Source organism: Notechis scutatus, chromosome 2 (genome assembly GCF_049901735.1).
Source record: "Notechis scutatus isolate UNSWTSFEM ecotype Mainland chromosome 2, rNotScu1.2, whole genome shotgun sequence".
NCBI lineage: Eukaryota > Metazoa > Chordata > Lepidosauria > Squamata > Elapidae > Notechis > Notechis scutatus.
Genome location: NC_142010.1, coordinates 155,125,694 through 155,143,855, shown reverse-complemented (window position 1 = coordinate 155,143,855; position 18,162 = coordinate 155,125,694). Strand labels below are relative to the sequence as shown.

At 37.2% G+C, this 18,162-nt stretch overlaps 1 protein-coding gene across 2 annotated transcripts in view; it reads left to right on the top strand.

Moving 5' to 3' along the window:
* TYK2 (tyrosine kinase 2) overlaps window positions 1-18,162 on the top strand; it is a 45,451-nt gene that overhangs the window by 15,921 nt on the left and 11,368 nt on the right. For both annotated transcript variants that reach the window (XM_026688899.2, XM_026688901.2), the window contains exons 4-16: window positions 4,391-4,544; window positions 6,357-6,520; window positions 6,875-7,259; window positions 8,195-8,389; window positions 8,762-8,919; window positions 9,005-9,122; window positions 10,128-10,320; window positions 12,368-12,474; window positions 13,368-13,544; window positions 14,361-14,448; window positions 15,118-15,245; window positions 16,281-16,416; window positions 17,723-17,874. In XM_026688899.2, the coding sequence (XP_026544684.2) occupies window positions 4,391-4,544; window positions 6,357-6,520; window positions 6,875-7,259; window positions 8,195-8,389; window positions 8,762-8,919; window positions 9,005-9,122; window positions 10,128-10,320; window positions 12,368-12,474; window positions 13,368-13,544; window positions 14,361-14,448; window positions 15,118-15,245; window positions 16,281-16,416; window positions 17,723-17,874 (2,155 nt within the window). The remainder of the gene's footprint in view (window positions 1-4,390; window positions 4,545-6,356; window positions 6,521-6,874; window positions 7,260-8,194; window positions 8,390-8,761; window positions 8,920-9,004; window positions 9,123-10,127; window positions 10,321-12,367; window positions 12,475-13,367; window positions 13,545-14,360; window positions 14,449-15,117; window positions 15,246-16,280; window positions 16,417-17,722; window positions 17,875-18,162) is intronic.

Below are 18,162 nucleotides of genomic sequence, written 5' to 3'. Positions count from 1 at the left end.
TTTAAATATTGTACTGAATAATAAAGTTTTGTATAAAATTATAATGTTCAGTGACTGAAAAGTAGGCCATTGGTATAATAATGAAAAACTCCATCAAACGCTACTGGAGCTTGCATTTGTCTGTTTCTTGGTCAATGTGGTTTAACCACATGTTTTGACAGAATTATCTATTTCTTCCTGAGAGCATTGTACAGAATGAAAAATAGTGCTTCTGAATCAAGAGCACAGCGGTTCTTAGCTTATCGTTCCTTCAGTATAACTCTAACCTACTTTTCACAATTATCTGATATATTGAGACTGCATTTTAAACAAGAAAACGCTTTTAGGAAGACCTTAATAGAGATGTAATAAGTCTTCCCTCTCTCCTCTTTCCCCTTATCCCAATTTAAGTCCTACATCATTTTAGCCATTTCATACATATGACGAAATTAGCTCAACTTCATGAAAGTGTATGCCTTTTAATAATATTTGTTAATCTAGATAAAGTGATATCAGACCACTTCAGATTCTCAGAATTTATGCCACAGCTATTATGGTGAGAAGGAAAAGAAAAGAGGAAATCTGCTTCAATTTGATAGTGGGTGTGGGGGGCAAATGTTTCCTTTGCTATCTTTGTTCTTTTGTCTTACACTATTTTTGTCTTTTTTGTATTTTTTTACTATTAAAAATGATTGTAACAATTGTAAACCACCCAACTAGAGTCGCAGGGAGTCAGTGCCATCTAAGTTTCATAGATTATTATTGTTATCATTATCGTTATCATTATTATTTCTTTTATTAATTAAACATGAAACTCAGTCAACTGAACTTTTAAAAATGTATCACAAATATCATTGACTGGCACTGATGGTTGATGCAGGTTGCTGCCAGCATCCTAGGCATCAACCAAGTATCTTCTTAAAATGTATGTTGTGGGTACTCTATCTTTTTTATCTTCATTTTTAAGTGCTTTGGTTTTATTGTATTGCAAATAGTTGCTGGGGTGCATCCACAGTTTCGTTGTACTTGTACAATGACAATAAAGTTCTTCTAATTCTAATTCTTCTAATTCCGAGTAGCACAATCTTTTGCAACTCCGCTGGTGCTACAGCAGGAAGGTGCACTTCTTGATGTATTTTGCAAAGTTCTTGGACATGGTACCAAGTGCCCCGATGACAATGGGTATCACTGTTACATGTTACATCCATAATTGCATGGTTTTGATGGCCAGGTCGCAATATTTCATGATTTTTTCCAGTTCTTTTCCTTTGACTCTGGCGTCTCCTGGTACAGCGATATCAGTAAATTGTACACTTTGGTTTTTGACAACTGTGATATTTGGTATGTTGTGTTCCAAATGATGATCTGTCTGTATTCAAAAGTCCCACAAATCTTTACCTTCTCCTTTTCAACAACTTTTTCCACTTTATGTTCCCATGACTTCGGATACAGGTAAGTTGTATTTTTTAAATAATGACCAGTGGATTAATTTAGCAACTCGGTCATGTCTAGCTTTGTAATCAGTTTGCGCGATTTTGCTGCACTCACATATTAAGTTTGAAACAGTTTCAACTTTGTCATTGCAAAGTTGGCAGTTTGGATTGTCAGTGGATTTTTCTATCTTTGCTTTCATGGCATTAGTTTGTAGTGCTTGTTCTTCAGCCAGTATTAAACCTTCCGTTTCTTTCTTGATGGTTCCCATCTTAAGCCATGCCCATGTCAAGTTGTTATCACATTTTCCTTCAATGTTTTTCAAGTGCTGTCCATGCAAAGCTTTGGTTTTCCATCCATTTAATCTGTCATCCAGTTTATATTCTGCCTTTTTTCTGTTTTTATAGTGTTCTCCGTTTCACAGCCTGCAGCAGTTTTTCTGTACTTTGATTCATATAGTCATTCAAACTTCATTTTTCTTCTTCTACAGTTTGATAGACTTGCAATAGCCTTCTGCCCCCTATTCTTCTTGGCAGGTACAATCTGTCGATGTCACTTTGTGGCTGTAGAGCAGGGGTGTCCAACCTTGGCAACTTTAAGTCTTGTGGACTTCAACTCCCAGAATTCCTCAGCCAGCAAAGCTGGCTGAGGAATTCTGGGAGTTGAAGTCCACATGACTTAAAGTTGCCAAGGTTGGACACCCCTGATGTAGAGCATGGCACATATTCAAAAGTTTATGCGTTTTCTGATCCAAATTTTCCAGTTCAGCCAAAGTCCAGTTGATGATTCCAGCTGGGCAGCGTATCACTAGAACTGCCCATGTATTAATGGCTTTAATTATGTTTCCAGCATTTAAATATTTTGTGGACCCTCCTGATGTATTCGTTTTGTGTTGACTCTTTGATTTTTCCATTCAAGATATTATCTGCTTCCAATATGCCTAGGTATTTGTAACTGTCATCCTTTGCTAATGCATTCACTATGCTTTCATTTCTCAGTTCTATTCCTTCTATTTTTTTTCCATTTTTCCTCGCTGCATGGATAATATAGCACATTTTTCAAGTCCAAAGTTCATTTTGATGTTGCTGCTGAACAGTTGAACTGTGTTGAGTATTGATTTAAGTTCAGTGGGGCTTTTCGCATAAATTTTTAAGTCATCCATGTAGCCAACATCTTGCTATGCTGGCTTGAGATTTGGTAGCCCAGTTTTGTGTTTCATAAGATTATTATCAGTGGAATTAATGCGATGTTGAACAGTAGTGGCGAAAGTGAGTTCCCTTGGAAGATTCCTCATTTGATGTTGATTATGTTCCTTATTATTCATTATTCTTTATTATTATTCAATATTTATTATCATCATCATCACCATCATCATCAACAACATCAACAAAACCACTAGATCTGTATCTCTTTACTTCCATCTAGTGGTTGTCCAGAATTTTGCAGTGTAGGTCTCGTAGCTTTAACTTAGTGCATTCTATTGAAGGTAAGCCTTGAAAAGGTAAAGGCACATTGCTCGCCTTATGCCTACTGAGGTTATATTTATAGGCAAGCTAGTCAGAAAAATAACAGTTGCAGCATTGAGGGTGCTAGCAGAATGAGTCATTGGCATTCATTACTCTCTTGCTACTCTTGGAGACAACTGAATTAAAGTCAATTGATATCAATTTGCCAGAACTACAGTATTTCACATCAGTAGCTATGAGAAGTAGCTAAGACAGCTATTTGAAAGTATTGTCTACAAGACCTGTGTGCTGCCTTAGGTATTCCTAGTACATATGTATATAGGCAGCATACTGATTTCTTTAAATCAGTCTTGTCAAGGAACCTTAGTCAAACTCTTAGAAGACATCAATATTGCTTGTTCAGGGCAGTAATATATTAAGATAGCTTTGATCATGACTTTTGAGAAACGCATGTTAACTATCAATTGAGTTAATCTGTTCTTAGAATGATAATTGACGTATAGCAATATTAGCATTCATATACCACTGTTGTAAGTGCTCACATTTAGATATTATATCCTTTATTCTTCCAGCAGTACACTATTTTAATCTCATATTGTTAGGGGTCTAACTAAGGCTGCTTGATACTACAAATGTGTTCATTGTTAGTTCACTCGTGCAGTTTAACACTTTGCCACTTATCTCTCTTGATATTATTTTAAAGTGGTTACATTTAAAATATTGTAAAAAGTAAATTGGTACAGATCCTGTTAAAGTTATTAATGTTTAGACATACAGTATATAATAAAAAATCAGAAGGACTCAAGGGATTTTTATTTGTAACAATTCTTGGATCTCATTCATATTTTTAGCCATCTACTGGGGATGATGTACTTGATGAGCACTTAGGTCCCTTCCTATTCTATGAATTGTCCCAAGGCTGTTGAGATTCAGGCAGCTTACAGGTTTATGAATGAGTATATAAATTAATATTATAAGATTTTATGAATAATGTTGATAAATATAACATGCAGATGGCTCCATATTTGACTAATGACTAATATTTCATATTAATGCTATAGACTTCTTTGTAAACCAGGGGTGTCAAACTGGATATCTTTGAGGGCCAGATCAGCATTGTAGTTCTCCGTGGGCTGGTGGGGGATGGGGCGGGGAGTGGTGGGGAGATGGAACAGACATCTCCTGCAGCACCCTGTTGGCCAAAATGGGGCTCATTTTCAGTCTCCAGCAGCACTCTCCCATTTCAGCCACACAGAGGCCTTGAAAGACCCCCATGGGGTCTGTTTTTGGCCGGCAGAGTGGTGCAGGAAGCCAAAAATGGATTGGGGGTGCATGCGGCCCTCCCACAGCCCATTTTGGCTGGCAGAGGCTCCACAGGCAGGTCCTTTGATATTTCCAGGCCAGCCCCATGGGCCAGATTTAAGCACTGCAGGCTAAATCTGGCCTGCAGGTCTTGAGTTTGACACCCCTGTTGAAGACCCATTGGACTGATTGCATTACTGTTTCTCATACAGATATTATTTCCGAAACTGGCATGGGACAAATGACAAAGAGCCAGCCATATATCGCAGTATTCCTCGCTCAGCTGACTCAGAGGACAGATCATATAGGAGTGAACAAGGCAATGCCATCCTGGATAAATCATCATTTGCCTATCTCTTTGAGCAAGTATGGCATTTCTTTTCATAGTTTGTCCATTTGGATTAAGTCTAATATATATCTGGAGTGTTGTGTTAGACTAGATTGTAGTTCAGGAGAAAGTAACTTGACAAAAACTCCACAAAATGTTGGAATGGCAAGACTGCATAAACAAGAATGGTGATCACACAAAATATTGCACAGTGAAAACCAAGCTGTATGAAACAGATTGGTGAATCCGGACACCTATCCATTTAGAGCCAGAAAAGTAAGAAAACTGACCTACATTTTGTACACACAATAAAACTCATATAGTCTGATTCTCCCTGAGATAGAGTATTATTTCATATTGTAAATGTGAAGAATACCTATCTTCACATTTGCTAAAATCTAGCCTGTTTCCTCGAAAATAAGACCTATCCCAAAAATAAGCCCTGGCATGCAGCCACCCACCCATTCTGTCTGGTTGCTCATGGTGCCGCGGCCATGAGGCAAGGTGGGTGGTAGTGAAGCTACCCCATTCACCCTGCACCAGCTTATCTCAAGGCCCCTGCAGTCAGGCCATCTATGCACCGACACCTGCCTCATGGCAGCAGCACCAATCATGTGCAGCTGGAGTCTATTTTGCCACTGGCCTGCTTGCTTGCTTGTGACCACAATGTAGCAGGAGGCTGAGCATCACACTGGTGCTGCAGCTGCGAGGTCAGGCAGGTGGCAGGGCGTGGATAAAAGTTGGGCTGCGGGGGCCCTGAGGTAAGCCGATGCAGGGCGCATGGGGCACCTCCACCTCCCCACCTCATGTCATGACTGGTGCATTGCTTGGTCTCCTCTGTTGCAACCACGAGCAAGCAGAAGAAGTGGGCTGGCAGCCATGCGGGGTCCTGCTGGATGGGGCTGCTGGAGCTGCCATTGCAAGGCAAGGAGGTGTCGGGGCATGGGTAGGCAGGCTGCGAGGGCCCTAAACTAAACTGGTGCAGGGTGCGTGGGGCAGTTCTGCCCCACCCGCCTCACAGCAGTGGTACTGGTAAACCCCACAGCATCCTGCCCCTCTACGAGCAAGCAGAAGAAGTTGACCTCCTGTACATGGGGGGGGGGAGGGGGAATAAGAGACCCCCAAAATAAGCCCTACTGCTTATTTTGCAGCCCAAAAGAAAATAAGACCTGGTCTAATTTTTGGGAAAACATGGGTAGTTCAGTTACTTAGTTCAAGCTTTCATGCAAACAGATGAAAATTATCAGAATTGGATTTCAAATATGTGGCCCAACAGTAATGACTTCTAGAGAGCTTTCTTGTTTGTCTTCACTGTTGTGCATCTATTGTTTCTACATTTTTAGAAATATGTAGAAAAGTAAATATTCTACATATTTACTTACCTATTTATCCCCCTGTTCCTTTTCAGGGTAGGATATGATACAGAGTCAATCCAATAATGTATTACTATTGTTCTGTTGAACATCTCACTACCATTCTCATAGAAATATCTGTAATAGTATTATAGCATTCACCTATCTCAGTTTTATCCTAAAATTTCTGTTAGCATTTGTATTCATTTTCTTTGCTCTCTTCTTAACTATTCCTTTGTCTTTGGGGCTTCATTCCTAGCAGTTTTTTTCTCTTTACAGTTATACATTATGCAATCATTCTTATTTTTTCGCAGGAAAGTTTAGTATTTTGTATAACAGAAAATGCTTTGCCTATGTAAAATTGCTATGCCAATCTTTGACAATATTTTCGTTCATTCCTCAATAAGAGAACAAGAATAATTTCCAAGGAGATAGATCTCAGATCTACTGTTTTGGAGAATTCCTTTCTTCGTATTATTTTGGATTATTCTTTATTAGGGGAAATATGACTTCATCAATGATATTGTCTCCTTAAAAGACCTGCACACCGAACAAGAAATTCACCAATTTAAAAATGAGAGCCTGGGAATGGCTGTCCTCCACCTGTGTCATCTTGCACTGAAGAAAGGCATTTCTCTTGAGGAGGTAGCAGGAAAAACAAGGTATTGTCATTATTTATGAAACTACATCTTTGTTTAATAATGTACTTTTTAGTCATGTGGTCCAAAATTTACTTTTAAAGAATTGTGCATATTATTTATTGAAATAAAAACACTATCATAAAACTTACATCTGTTGGAACTCTTTAACTTGCACGTTGCTACTGATTGGAGTTTTATATGTGTGGGGGCCAATTCAACAATGAGCCTCGTTTCCAGTAATCATTTGATGTTGGGGGAGATTAGATGGAATGTCAGTCTATGTATCTTACTAATTTTGTCATTTGTTTTACTGAATAAACATATTCATACCTATGAAAGCTGCTTTTGGTATCAGTTTGTCTATGTTCCTTGCAGTTTCAAAGAGTGCATCCCACGGTCCTTTTGCCAACAGATTCAGCAGAACAATTCTTTGACCAAGTTCCGCATGAAGAATGTTTTCAAGAAATTCTTGCAGCGTTTCCAGCAGCACACATTGAGCACTGGTAAACTTACAGAACAAGATCTCATGCACAAGTACTTAGCTACTTTGGAAAACTTGGCTCCACGTTTTGGGACTGAGCTGTTTGCAGCTGTTTCACTGGAAACCGTTTCGGATGGTGAGAAGGTGCCACTTTATATCAATGGTGGTCATATGCATTTGGAGAACTCCTATTCCTCTTCTCATGGTAGCAGGCCTGGCACACATGAAGTCTGGGTCACAGGCATTAATGGGATTCAGTGGCGGCCTATCCCTGCTGAGGTAGGATTTTTTGTGGATTTGTCTTCATGTAATTCTGGAGATCTCAGCAAATTATTCCTGAGATACACATAGGTGGGCAAGTTGGTTAACAATATCAAAATAGCAGATGTGACCAGGTGATTAATGCCCTTCTTCAACATCCAGGTTAAAAAGACATCTTGATCATATCATCACTTTGACATTCATTAACACACACAAACACATTGATATTCTGGGAATGCTTAACTTTATTTGTTCCAATTAAAAGTCCAAATTTCTAAAGATTTTGTCAGGAAAACTGGTTCAAATACAACTTGAATCTTAATTAGCATAGAACTCTTAATAACAGCCAAAATCAGTTCAAAATAAAGCTTTAAACAAATGCAATTTAATATTCACCTATTTTTTTTAAATAAAAGTTAAAGAAACAAAACAGCCTCTGCATAGATCACACATTTGATATTGTTGACAGATTATTGAATTCTGGGGTCTATAAGCATCCTTTTCTTTCCATTTGACTTCTGTCTAATGTTCAGGTTGCAGATTTGGTAAACTCAAAAAAATGCTTATAAAAGTCTACAATGCTAATTTGCTTTTATAATGGCATTATGCTACTGTTCCTGTTTTGAAATATTCCTTCCCCATAATAGGCAGCATGATCACCTACAGTTTTGTTTCTTCATAGCAGAAGTTAATAATTGACATCTTCTAGAAAATGCAGATCCAGTTCACCTTGAGGGCCAAGTTTGTAATGTGGCTTATGAAATCCTAAGCTTCTGCAAGTGAAGAATAAATTACTCATTTTTTATGTATGGGTATATGCAAGGGAATGGATGTCTTGATTCTACATCTTTGGAAGATGGTATATTAGGCCTAGTTGATAGAAAGAATGTTACACAATTATATTAGAATCACTGCCAAAGAATCCAAAATTTACTTTAAAATTCTTCTTGCAGAAACCACAAAGTCAGCCCCATAAAATTTATTTTGGGAGGAAAGTCAAGACTAAGGAGCACAAGTCCAAGCAGTCCTACCAACCAGTGGAGCAACGTGAAGCTAAATGGGCACACTTTTGTGATTTTCAAGAGATCACACATATTGTTGTCAAAGATTGCAACATCAGCATCCATCGCCAAGACAATAAGTGTCTGGTAGGTGAAAGTGTGTCCCGCTACTATTTTACAATTTTTGTGTGGAGTTATGACATGTTTTTGATGAATGTTGTAGGTAATTAAAGAACAAAACATGAATATTGAGAGTTAAATGAAATTCAGATTATTTTTACTATGGTGGAGTTGGTCATTTTTTTATCTATGTTAAATCTGATGGCTCTATATAAGGCAGTAAATGTGATATTAACTGAATTGGGGAGGAGGATGTGTAAGCAAAAATATTGGTAACAAATAGCAACAAATTGTACAGATTCCCTGAATAAAATGTACAGTTTCTAATGGGCTTTTATTTTGACTCTGTAGCTCAGGACTAACAATTGTGCTTTTCCTTTTTTTTAAAAAAAAAAATAGGATTTGACTCTGTCATCCCATGAAGCTGCTCTCTCCTTGATTTCATTAGTAGATGGTTACTTCAGATTAACAGCTGATTCTAACCATTATCTGTGTCATGAAGTTGCCCCACCACAACTCGTTATGAGCATCCAGAATGGCATACATGGACCCATGCAGTAAGCAATCAAGCCTCCTGTCCTCCATGACCTGGTTTGAAAGGAGGGAGCTTCCACATCATATCTAAAAGTTTTCTTTTCCTAGGGAAGAGTTCATTCTGGCTAAGCTGAAGCGGGAAGGGCAGGAAGACGGGCTGTATGCCCTCCGTTGGAGTGTCCTTGATTTCAATAGATTGATTCTATCAGTACTGAAGAATGGCCAAGTAAGAGATGGGAGAATGGCGTAATGGACTTTTTTGATTCTATAAACCAGCTTTCCTAAGCTTGTATTCTCTGAATGTATACTTTGCTTTTCAGAAATCCCAGCCAACAAATATTGCTGAGAATTCTGGGATCAAATGTCCATGCCTCTCTAGAGTGCAAACTAGAGAAAAGCTACATAAATTTTTGTTTTAATGTTCTGAGGATTTCTTTTAAAGATAAACAAATAATATACATTTTAGCAACTTCCTAGATGTACAGGCAGCATGTTTCTAAAGTAGGAGTGCAAAATCCTCTGTTAATGTATGGTAAATATATGAAATTGCCTTGTAACAAGTCAGGTAATTAGTTTTAATCAAACCCAGAACTATTGACATGGATTCAGAATAACTGTCCAGGCTTTCAGACAGAAGCTTATCTAGCACCATGTAGAAACTTTTGCTTCCGTAAAATATGCTCTATCACTAATATGAACTAAAGAATGACAAGCTTTGTCTTGTTTGGGACTCATCAGGCATAGGTAGCCAGAGATCTTTCTGTAAAATTTGAACACTCTACCAGGAACTGAATTCTATTTCTGTTAGCAGGTTTGAACTGCAGAAAAAGTATGCCTGATAGTTTCCTGAGGAATCCCAAATAGAATGAAAGTGGTCCTGCACCGCCTCTTTGTGATCAATATAAATAGAAAATATACATTACGTAAAAATAGAGAAATCTACCTCTTCCTCCTGACAGTGAAGTTGGAAGACATGTAAAACTTTGTATATGAGAGCATAATGTATCGTAGCATCTGTAACTCCCTGATCTGAGAATTTCAGAACAGGAAGGTGGACTATATGTACCATTCTAAAAATAAATGCTATCCACTAAGTTAAACCCTGCAATTATCTATGGAAATGAATTTTTGTTAGAATCATGGTAAGCTGCTTCCAGAACATGCTACTGACTGACTATATAAATAGGTATCCATCTCTTACTTTTTTCCTTACTGTTTTTTTTTTCACCAGAGTACCAGTAACCAAGGTAATGCAAACTATAGACAGTTCCGGATCCAGAGGAAAGGAAATTCCTTTGTACTTGAAGGCTGGGAGCAAGAGTTTCCTAGTGTCCAAGAACTAATGAATGCTCTCAAAGGCTGTACTCTAAAATCTGGAACTGACATCTTCAGTTTGAAGAGATGCTGCCTCCCAAAACCAGGAGGTACAGAGCAAATCAGAATTATCTTTTCCCATTATATAGGCTAAAAGTGAAATTTGTCCAGTGAATAAAATGGATTAGATCATAGTGATGTACTATAGAAAGAAGAGACACCAGCAGTTATAGTATGTTATCCTTAATGTGGATACAGTCTACATTTATATCTTTAGCATATATATCTGCATTTGCCTTGATTCAGCAGATACATTTTTATTAAATCAACCAAAACCATAATCTTAATCTAGCATGCTGGTGTCCTATGTATGTGAAAGGAGGAAAGTAAAACTTCAGGTTTTAGATAATTTTTAAATACAGTTTCTCACTTCTGAAAAAATAAATTTCTATAAACTGTAGCTTTAAAATGTCAGATTTTAGGATGAAATTATGGCTAAGATTTACAGAAGTGACTGTTTCTCTATTTAGATAGAAGCTATATCTATTAAATTTGACTTTCTAGCAAGAATTGCCTTTATCTTGCCTTTAGGTTTTATAGTAAGAAAGCATCTAAATTGTTAGGCAAGTAACATAGGCCTCTAAATATGTGCAAAATCTTTAATTTCAAAACATTTTTGAGGGTGAAATTCACAAAATATCCTCCTTTGAATATGAAAAGGAATATTTTGGTTGCCTATTTATTCTTATTTCATAGGAAAGACACATGCTTGTGTTCTTTTTTTTAGTATAAGCTTCTGTTGAGGTTTATTGTAAGTGTTTTGCTATTTGTTTGCTTATTCATTGATGTGTTAAATCTGCCAAAAATATTCTCTATGGGATTTATCTCTTTAGAATAGTAACTGGCCTATTGAATATGATCCTTAGTAGAGGAAAGAAGGCAAGCAGTTAGGCAAAAAGCATGCTACAAACATGTTCCAGTTATATTGTGATTCTTCTTTTGCCTGGCCACTTTTATTAATCACATTAGGGAGACATTCCTGGAATTAGAGGGAAGAAAGTTCAGAATACCACGTTCAGAAGCCTTTTCCTTCCCTATCCAACAGGATTATTGTGGATAATTGTTCTAAGAACGGATAAAAGATTTCTGTGTGTATGTGTGTTGTAGTATGATGATTCTGAGTAGGATAGTTGCATAGTAGGATAGTTGCATAAAGAACGATGGAGGAAAACGGAAGGGGGGAGGAAGGAAGGAAGGAAGGAAGGAAAGAAGGAAGGAAAGAGATTAAAACATTATGTCAATTAGCCTGGGAATCCCATGATAAAGTGGAACCTACTAGATGGCCATATGACAATTAATTGAATGTTCTCTTTGCATGTTTTGCCACTATTCTATTTTTTAATTTTGGTGTTTAAATTGGTTATTTTAATGGTTTTATTAGTTTGATGGTTTTGTTGTGTATACTATCAAGAGTAACTATACGAGATGGGCAGCTATACATATGTTATAAATTAATAAATAAAGATAATAATTCTGATAGTAAAGACCTCAAGAAAAAGAATGAAAATATAAATATATAACATAATAGCCTCTATTGTTTTGTAGTGCAGGCATTTAAAATTAAATCTAGCTGATAAAAACTCTTATCAAAATAGATGAGCATGAATACAAGATGTATTTCCTAGAATGGGCATTTCATAGATTAGGCCAAGTCTTAGAATATTAACTCCATTGTATCCAAGCACAGCCCACAGCTTCATTTGTAATGGTAGTTGGAGGAGAAACTGTGAAATGGTCTAGATTGCCTTGGCAAGCACATATGCTATTAAGGGAGGACAAAGTTGCCAGAACTAGTATCTAGCAAAATGTACTGTTGGACATTAACGTGTTGTTAGAAATAGTGAGTTTCAGGAAGAATTGTTGATTGAATACTTTCAGGAATAATTTTTATAACATCTGCATTGTACATTTTTAAAATTAAGTGCTGTTTCTAGGAAACATATTTTCCTTGGTAGTATTAAACAATTGCCATCCATGCTAATTATTTTCTGGGAATGAATAAAATTGCTAAATGTTTCCTTATAAATGTTCTGATTTTGTGCTATTGTTTTAGTGTAATTTCTTAATCAGAACTTTTGGACTATTTATGTTCTACAGAGATCTCAGACTTGCTCATCACACGAAAAGTGAAAGACAGCACAAGGCAGATTCTGAATTTAACTCAGCTGAGTTTTCATCAGATTCGGAAGAATGAGATTACACAGGTTAGCAGAGTTAGCTTGTATATATTAGAACCGTGATGACGAACCTATGGCACGCGTGCCATAAGTGGCAAGCAGAGCCATTTGTGCTGGCATGCGTGCCGCAGGCAAACTTACCTCACTATGCATGCGCGTGCCTTACAGCTGATTTTTCTGCTAGTTTGAGGCCTTTTCCGGTCTCCCAGAGGCTTGGAAAAAGCTTCTGCAAGGCTTTTCAGGATGAATAGGCCCATTTCGTCACTTCCTGTAATATCGGAAGTGATGAAATGGGCATATTATTCGTCCTGAAAAGCCTTACAAAGGCTTTTTCCAAGACTCTGAGAGGCCGAAAAAGGCCTCAAACCAGCCAAAAAATCAGCTGTGAGGCGCAATGCAGGTAAGGGGGTGGTGATTGCGTGCACATGCAAGTGGGGGGAGTGGGGGGGGCATGCATTGCATTCTGGGTGCTGGCACGACTGCACGCGCGCACTAATGCATGTGCAGTTTTTGGCACAGAAGCCCAAAAAGGTTAGCCACCACTGCATCAGAAGATAAAAGGCTGCATTTGTAAGGATAACAGCCAAAACGGATCTAGCATTGTTTGCCAGTTTCAGAAGTAATATTAACAAATACAAATTATGGCTTAGATTACTAATAGATCCAATTTACTTTTATTTCTGGGGCTTTGGAAGGAGACTTTGAGTAAAGATTTGGGTAAAGCAAGATGAATGCTTGACAATGGAGATTTCTATCTTGTTTTAAAAAAACCTTTGGCAGACACAGGTAGGATTTTGAATTTATTGTTTTTCAAATAATTATGAATCAGTTCTGGCTCAGTGTGGAATTGAAAGATTGAGTAGCTTTTTTGTTGCAAGGGAAAGTGGTTTAACTAACACTGGTGAATTGTTCTCCATCAGAGAGCACACTTGGGACAAGGAACACGAACCAATATTTATGATGGTGTACTTCATGTATGCAGTGGGATGAACAGTGATGATGAGGCAGAGTATTTTTCTACTGAGCAGAATAACAATAGCTGTGAGATGCATGTGGTACTCAAGATGTTGGACCCAAGTCATAGAGACATTGCTCTGGTGAGTAGAAATACATGTTAGGAGTGGGGCTTTAGTAAATTAGAAAAACCAACTTTGGCAGAGAAATATCATCAGCTGGCGAGACAAATCCTCCTGCCATTCGACGTGCCATCTTGAGGGGAAGGGGGGCAGGACATTAGTAAATCTTGTGGGAATATTCTATTTATCTGCTATCTGCTGAAGAGCAATGTTTAATGCTCTTCAGTGCTGAAGAGCAATGCTCCAAAGACTGTTAGCATTGAGCATTGTGGGAAATGCCTGAATCAGGCCTTTGGGTTTTGATCCAGCTTGTCAGGAGACAACTGCTGAGCAGCAGCCTTCTTTGTGTTGATGTTGATACCACTCATGACTTTTCAGTTTGGCAGCTTAATTCAGGCCAATGATGGAAAACTAGTTCTATATTCTTAAGATGTATGTCATTTTTAACTAAACCAAGGCTATTTACCTACCAACATAAGCTACCAGCATTTCTAACATCTTATTCCCTTATACTTAAACTCTTATGTCTCTAAATGATATATAATATTGTTTTAAAAATAAGCAGGAGAAATAAAATTACATCTGAACAAGGACTTGAGAAAGTTTTTTTTGGTTAGGAAAGCTTATTTAGCCTATATTTTAAAATGAACCTATTGTTCTTGTGGAGAAAAACAAAATAATGAATAAGAAATTAACTATTGCTTTATAACAACAGATGCTCCATCTTTAGGCTGAGAACTAATTGGTAATTTAGGAGCCCATGGCTGGATTAGACTGCTCTTGCTATGTTCCTTGGACAGTGATCTGGATGTCACGCCTTTCCTTTCTTCTCTGCAGGCATTCTTTGAAACAGCCAGCCTGATGAGCCAGGTGTCCCATATCCACTTAGCCTTTGTTCATGGGGTTTGTGTATGGGGTTCAGAGAGTGAGTATTAATTGTATCCTTTGCAAGGTCCATACATGTGTTGTCTGCTTCTTTCAAATATATTTATTCTGTTTCCTCAACTACCCACAGACTTAAAGATGTATCTTTGCATCACTTTTGATTCTGACTTGCTTAATACTGTTTTATCTCCTTTTGTGTCTAGCAGAAAAATGTGTTAAATCATACCAACTATATTTTGACAGGATTGTCCAATTTCTAACCAATAGGTTATTTTTCTTCTGCGGCTATTTTAGTTTAGTTTAGTTTTTGATAGCTAAGAAGTACACTTAATATTTCTGAGATATTCAGAAGCCACAAGGAATTGGACTATTGTGCTAAATGAGTGGGATTTATTTTTCCTCCTTTTTCACATAGGAAGTTCTTAATTTTAAACAAGTTTTTGTAGGTCTTACACCAATGATTTGACTTAATTTATATCTCAAAATGATGAGAAATAGTGGTTCTAGAAACTGCAGAAAAGAAGTTTCAGGTGCATGTGGCCCTGAGTGTGTGCACCCCGTCTTACATCTATTTTAAGTATATGAAAATAGTCCATTCCTATCTGCTCATATTTTGTAGCTAATATTAACACCTGTTGCTGTAGAGCAAAGATGCTAATCCATTTGTTTGCTTCATATTTTTAATTCCTACTTCTTGTTTGGTTTTCAGATATAATGGTGGAAGAATTTATTGAGCATGGTCCCCTGGATGTCTTTTTGCGCAATAACAAAGGCCGGATAACAGTAGGCTGGAAATTCACTATTGCAACACAATTAGCTAGTGCCCTCAGTTACCTTGTAAGTCTGTTGGTTGGGATTTGCAGTGGGTGGGTCTCCTTGAAAAGTTTGGATGTCATTTTGGATGATCTCCATTCTCAGTTTTTATTGGAGTTATGCACAGTGGCCCAAATGGTAGAATTGTAGGATTCTTTTTCTTATACATATTTTTAATTACCAGCCCTTGAATTTGAACTCTTTGGAATTGTAATTTAGTATGGATATTGATCAGAAGTATTTTGGATTAGATTCTGAAAAGGTGCTTTATACCCCAATGATTCCAAGAAAAGACACAACTGCTTTAAAGGTTGTAGACAACCACAAACACGCATCCATACACTTCAAAGCATCACCTCGAGGGACAGAATTGCAATACGATTTCCTGTGATTCTCAGCTTGAAGAACCAACAAGGAAACAATACCTATAGGGCAGGTTATATTCCTAGAGAAGAAGAGGAACAGCTAGTAAATAGGGTTTATATATTTTGGGACCCATTGTTTTGCCCATCTAGTAAGATCTGATAGAGTGGACCTTCTCCAGGTTCCATCCTTAAAGCAGTACCATCTGATGGGATTCATGTAAGCATGTGTTCTCTGTTGGAACAGTACTTCCCCAGATGTTCAAGTTGTTCTAACCCTCCTACCTTTTAAACAATCCTTGAAAGCCTGGATCCTTTCACAGGTGCTAAATAGTATGTGCCCTTGAGGTGGGTGGTGGATTTTATCAGTGTCTCCCACCCTGTTATTTTATTGTAGTGCATGTTGCATTTAAGTTGTATTCTGCTCATAGTCTTAATGAGTTAGGTGGTTTATACATGTGATGAATAAATATTGTGTTTATAGGGAGTTTTGGTTAAGGAACAATAAATATGGTTTTTTGTTTATTGAATTTGTAAATTTTCTATTTAACAGCTCTCTTTTGAGAAAACTGAAGCACAATGCAAAAATGACTAGATTAGCTTGTACGGGAATCTTTTTTCAAAAGAGCAGAACTTTTTTTCCTGACACACGTTAAATATAGTATGTCACAATCTACCATTGTGTTTGTTTATGTAGGAAGATAAAAACCTAGTACATGGCAATGTATGTGCCAAAAACATCCTGTTGGCCAGGAAAGGTTTGGAAGATGGCTTGCTGCCCTTCATTAAGCTCAGTGACCCAGGAGTCAGCTTCACTGTGCTTTCCCAAGAAGGTAAGCTGTTAATATTTGGAAAGTAGTTTCCTCTTCACGTTTGTGGTCATTTGAGGTACATAGAGGTGATCAAGCTGAATGTATTATATTAGCAAGCTTGAATAGAAGGATTCTGTGAAAGCATATCAAATCAATCAATATAAATTGCTTAAAATGCGTGCTTGTATGCATTTGGACCTTCTTGGATGAAGGTTTTTTAATAGATGATCTTGTATTTGTAGTGATAGTAACTGCCTTATTCTATCAGAAGCAAAGTGGACTCCAAATGGACCTTATGCTGCATTCCCAATCTTCTGCAAAGGCAGAATGTGCATTAGAAAAGTCTGTCCTGATATTCTCACAGTTCCTGAAAAGCCTTTCAGGAACATTTTTAACACAACGTCTCATTCATGTTAGATTGTACTTTATAAATGTTTTCTAACTTGGCCTTCTTCCTACCATACTAGTTTCTATAAGCATTACATAATTTTTCTTTGGAAAAACATTCTTCTTATATGTACTGCTGAAACTGACATTCATTACCTTGGAAAATATAGGTGTAAATCCTACTTTGGCGAGAAACTGTCCAAGTTATTCAGCCGATATTGTAAAGCAGAGATGGCAATCTCTGAGTTGCATTTTTGTGGCCCTCAAGATGATCTGTGGTCTGCATTGATGAGAATTGATGAGAGACTTTCCTGTGATTTGAAGTGGGGAATAGATAAAAATCACAGTTAAAGCCCTAAAATATACATATAATTATATATGTATTATAATTACCACCAAATATACTGTACATATAATTGAAAAACAAAGAAAACTACCAAATGCCAACTCAGAAACTTATTTTCTCCACCACCCTAATATATAATGTGACCTCATTTTTTTATGGCCTTCAGTCTTCCAAAGAACATTAAGAATGGCCTTTGGACATCCAACTTGCTATAAAGTTTTATGAGTGCAAAGCTATTTTTTCTGCTGGTGAAATAATTCAGCAGACCCAACCCTTGCTACAAGACAATATTTCCATATTTCAAAGTAGTGTGGATTATTTAAGGAGGGATACATTTGTTTGCTGGTTTTTTTAAAGGGGACTATACTTGTAGAAAATGAGGTTAAAACACTTGTTATGCCCACAATTTTAAGGGAAAAAATTATAGATAGATCTCTATGTGTCATGCTCACATGATAGCCTGCATGCCACTATCTGAATAAATATTTAATTTACCTTTCTTATCTTGACTCTAATCAATCTATTTACTAGATTTTGCGTAATTTCTGTTCTCTGTCCAGCAATTCCTAATCTTTGATTTTTTTCTCTGTAAAGAAAGGGTTGACCGGATCCCATGGATTGCTCCAGAGTGTATCAAAGATGTAAACAACCTTAGCACAGCAGCTGACAAATGGAGTTTTGGGACCACACTGCTGGAAATATGTTTTGATGCAGATGTGCCACTAAAAGAACGCACTCCTTCTGAGGTAGTGTCTTCCTCTGCTTTTCTTTTCATTATATTGCTGCAGACTTCAGGGTTGGTTTCTTATAGAAAAGGGTGGATCTAGTCCCACCTTAAGAATAATAACATCACTGAAAACTTTTTCCATAGGAATACTGGGCTGCTTTTTTTATTAGTTTATAGTGATATTAGCATTTGTTTATAAATGCATAACTGTATTATTGCATTAAATAATACATTCTGTGATAAGAATACATAAAGTATATTAACTGTGGAACTAATATGATTGGAAGCTAGAAAGATCTTTAGGCAT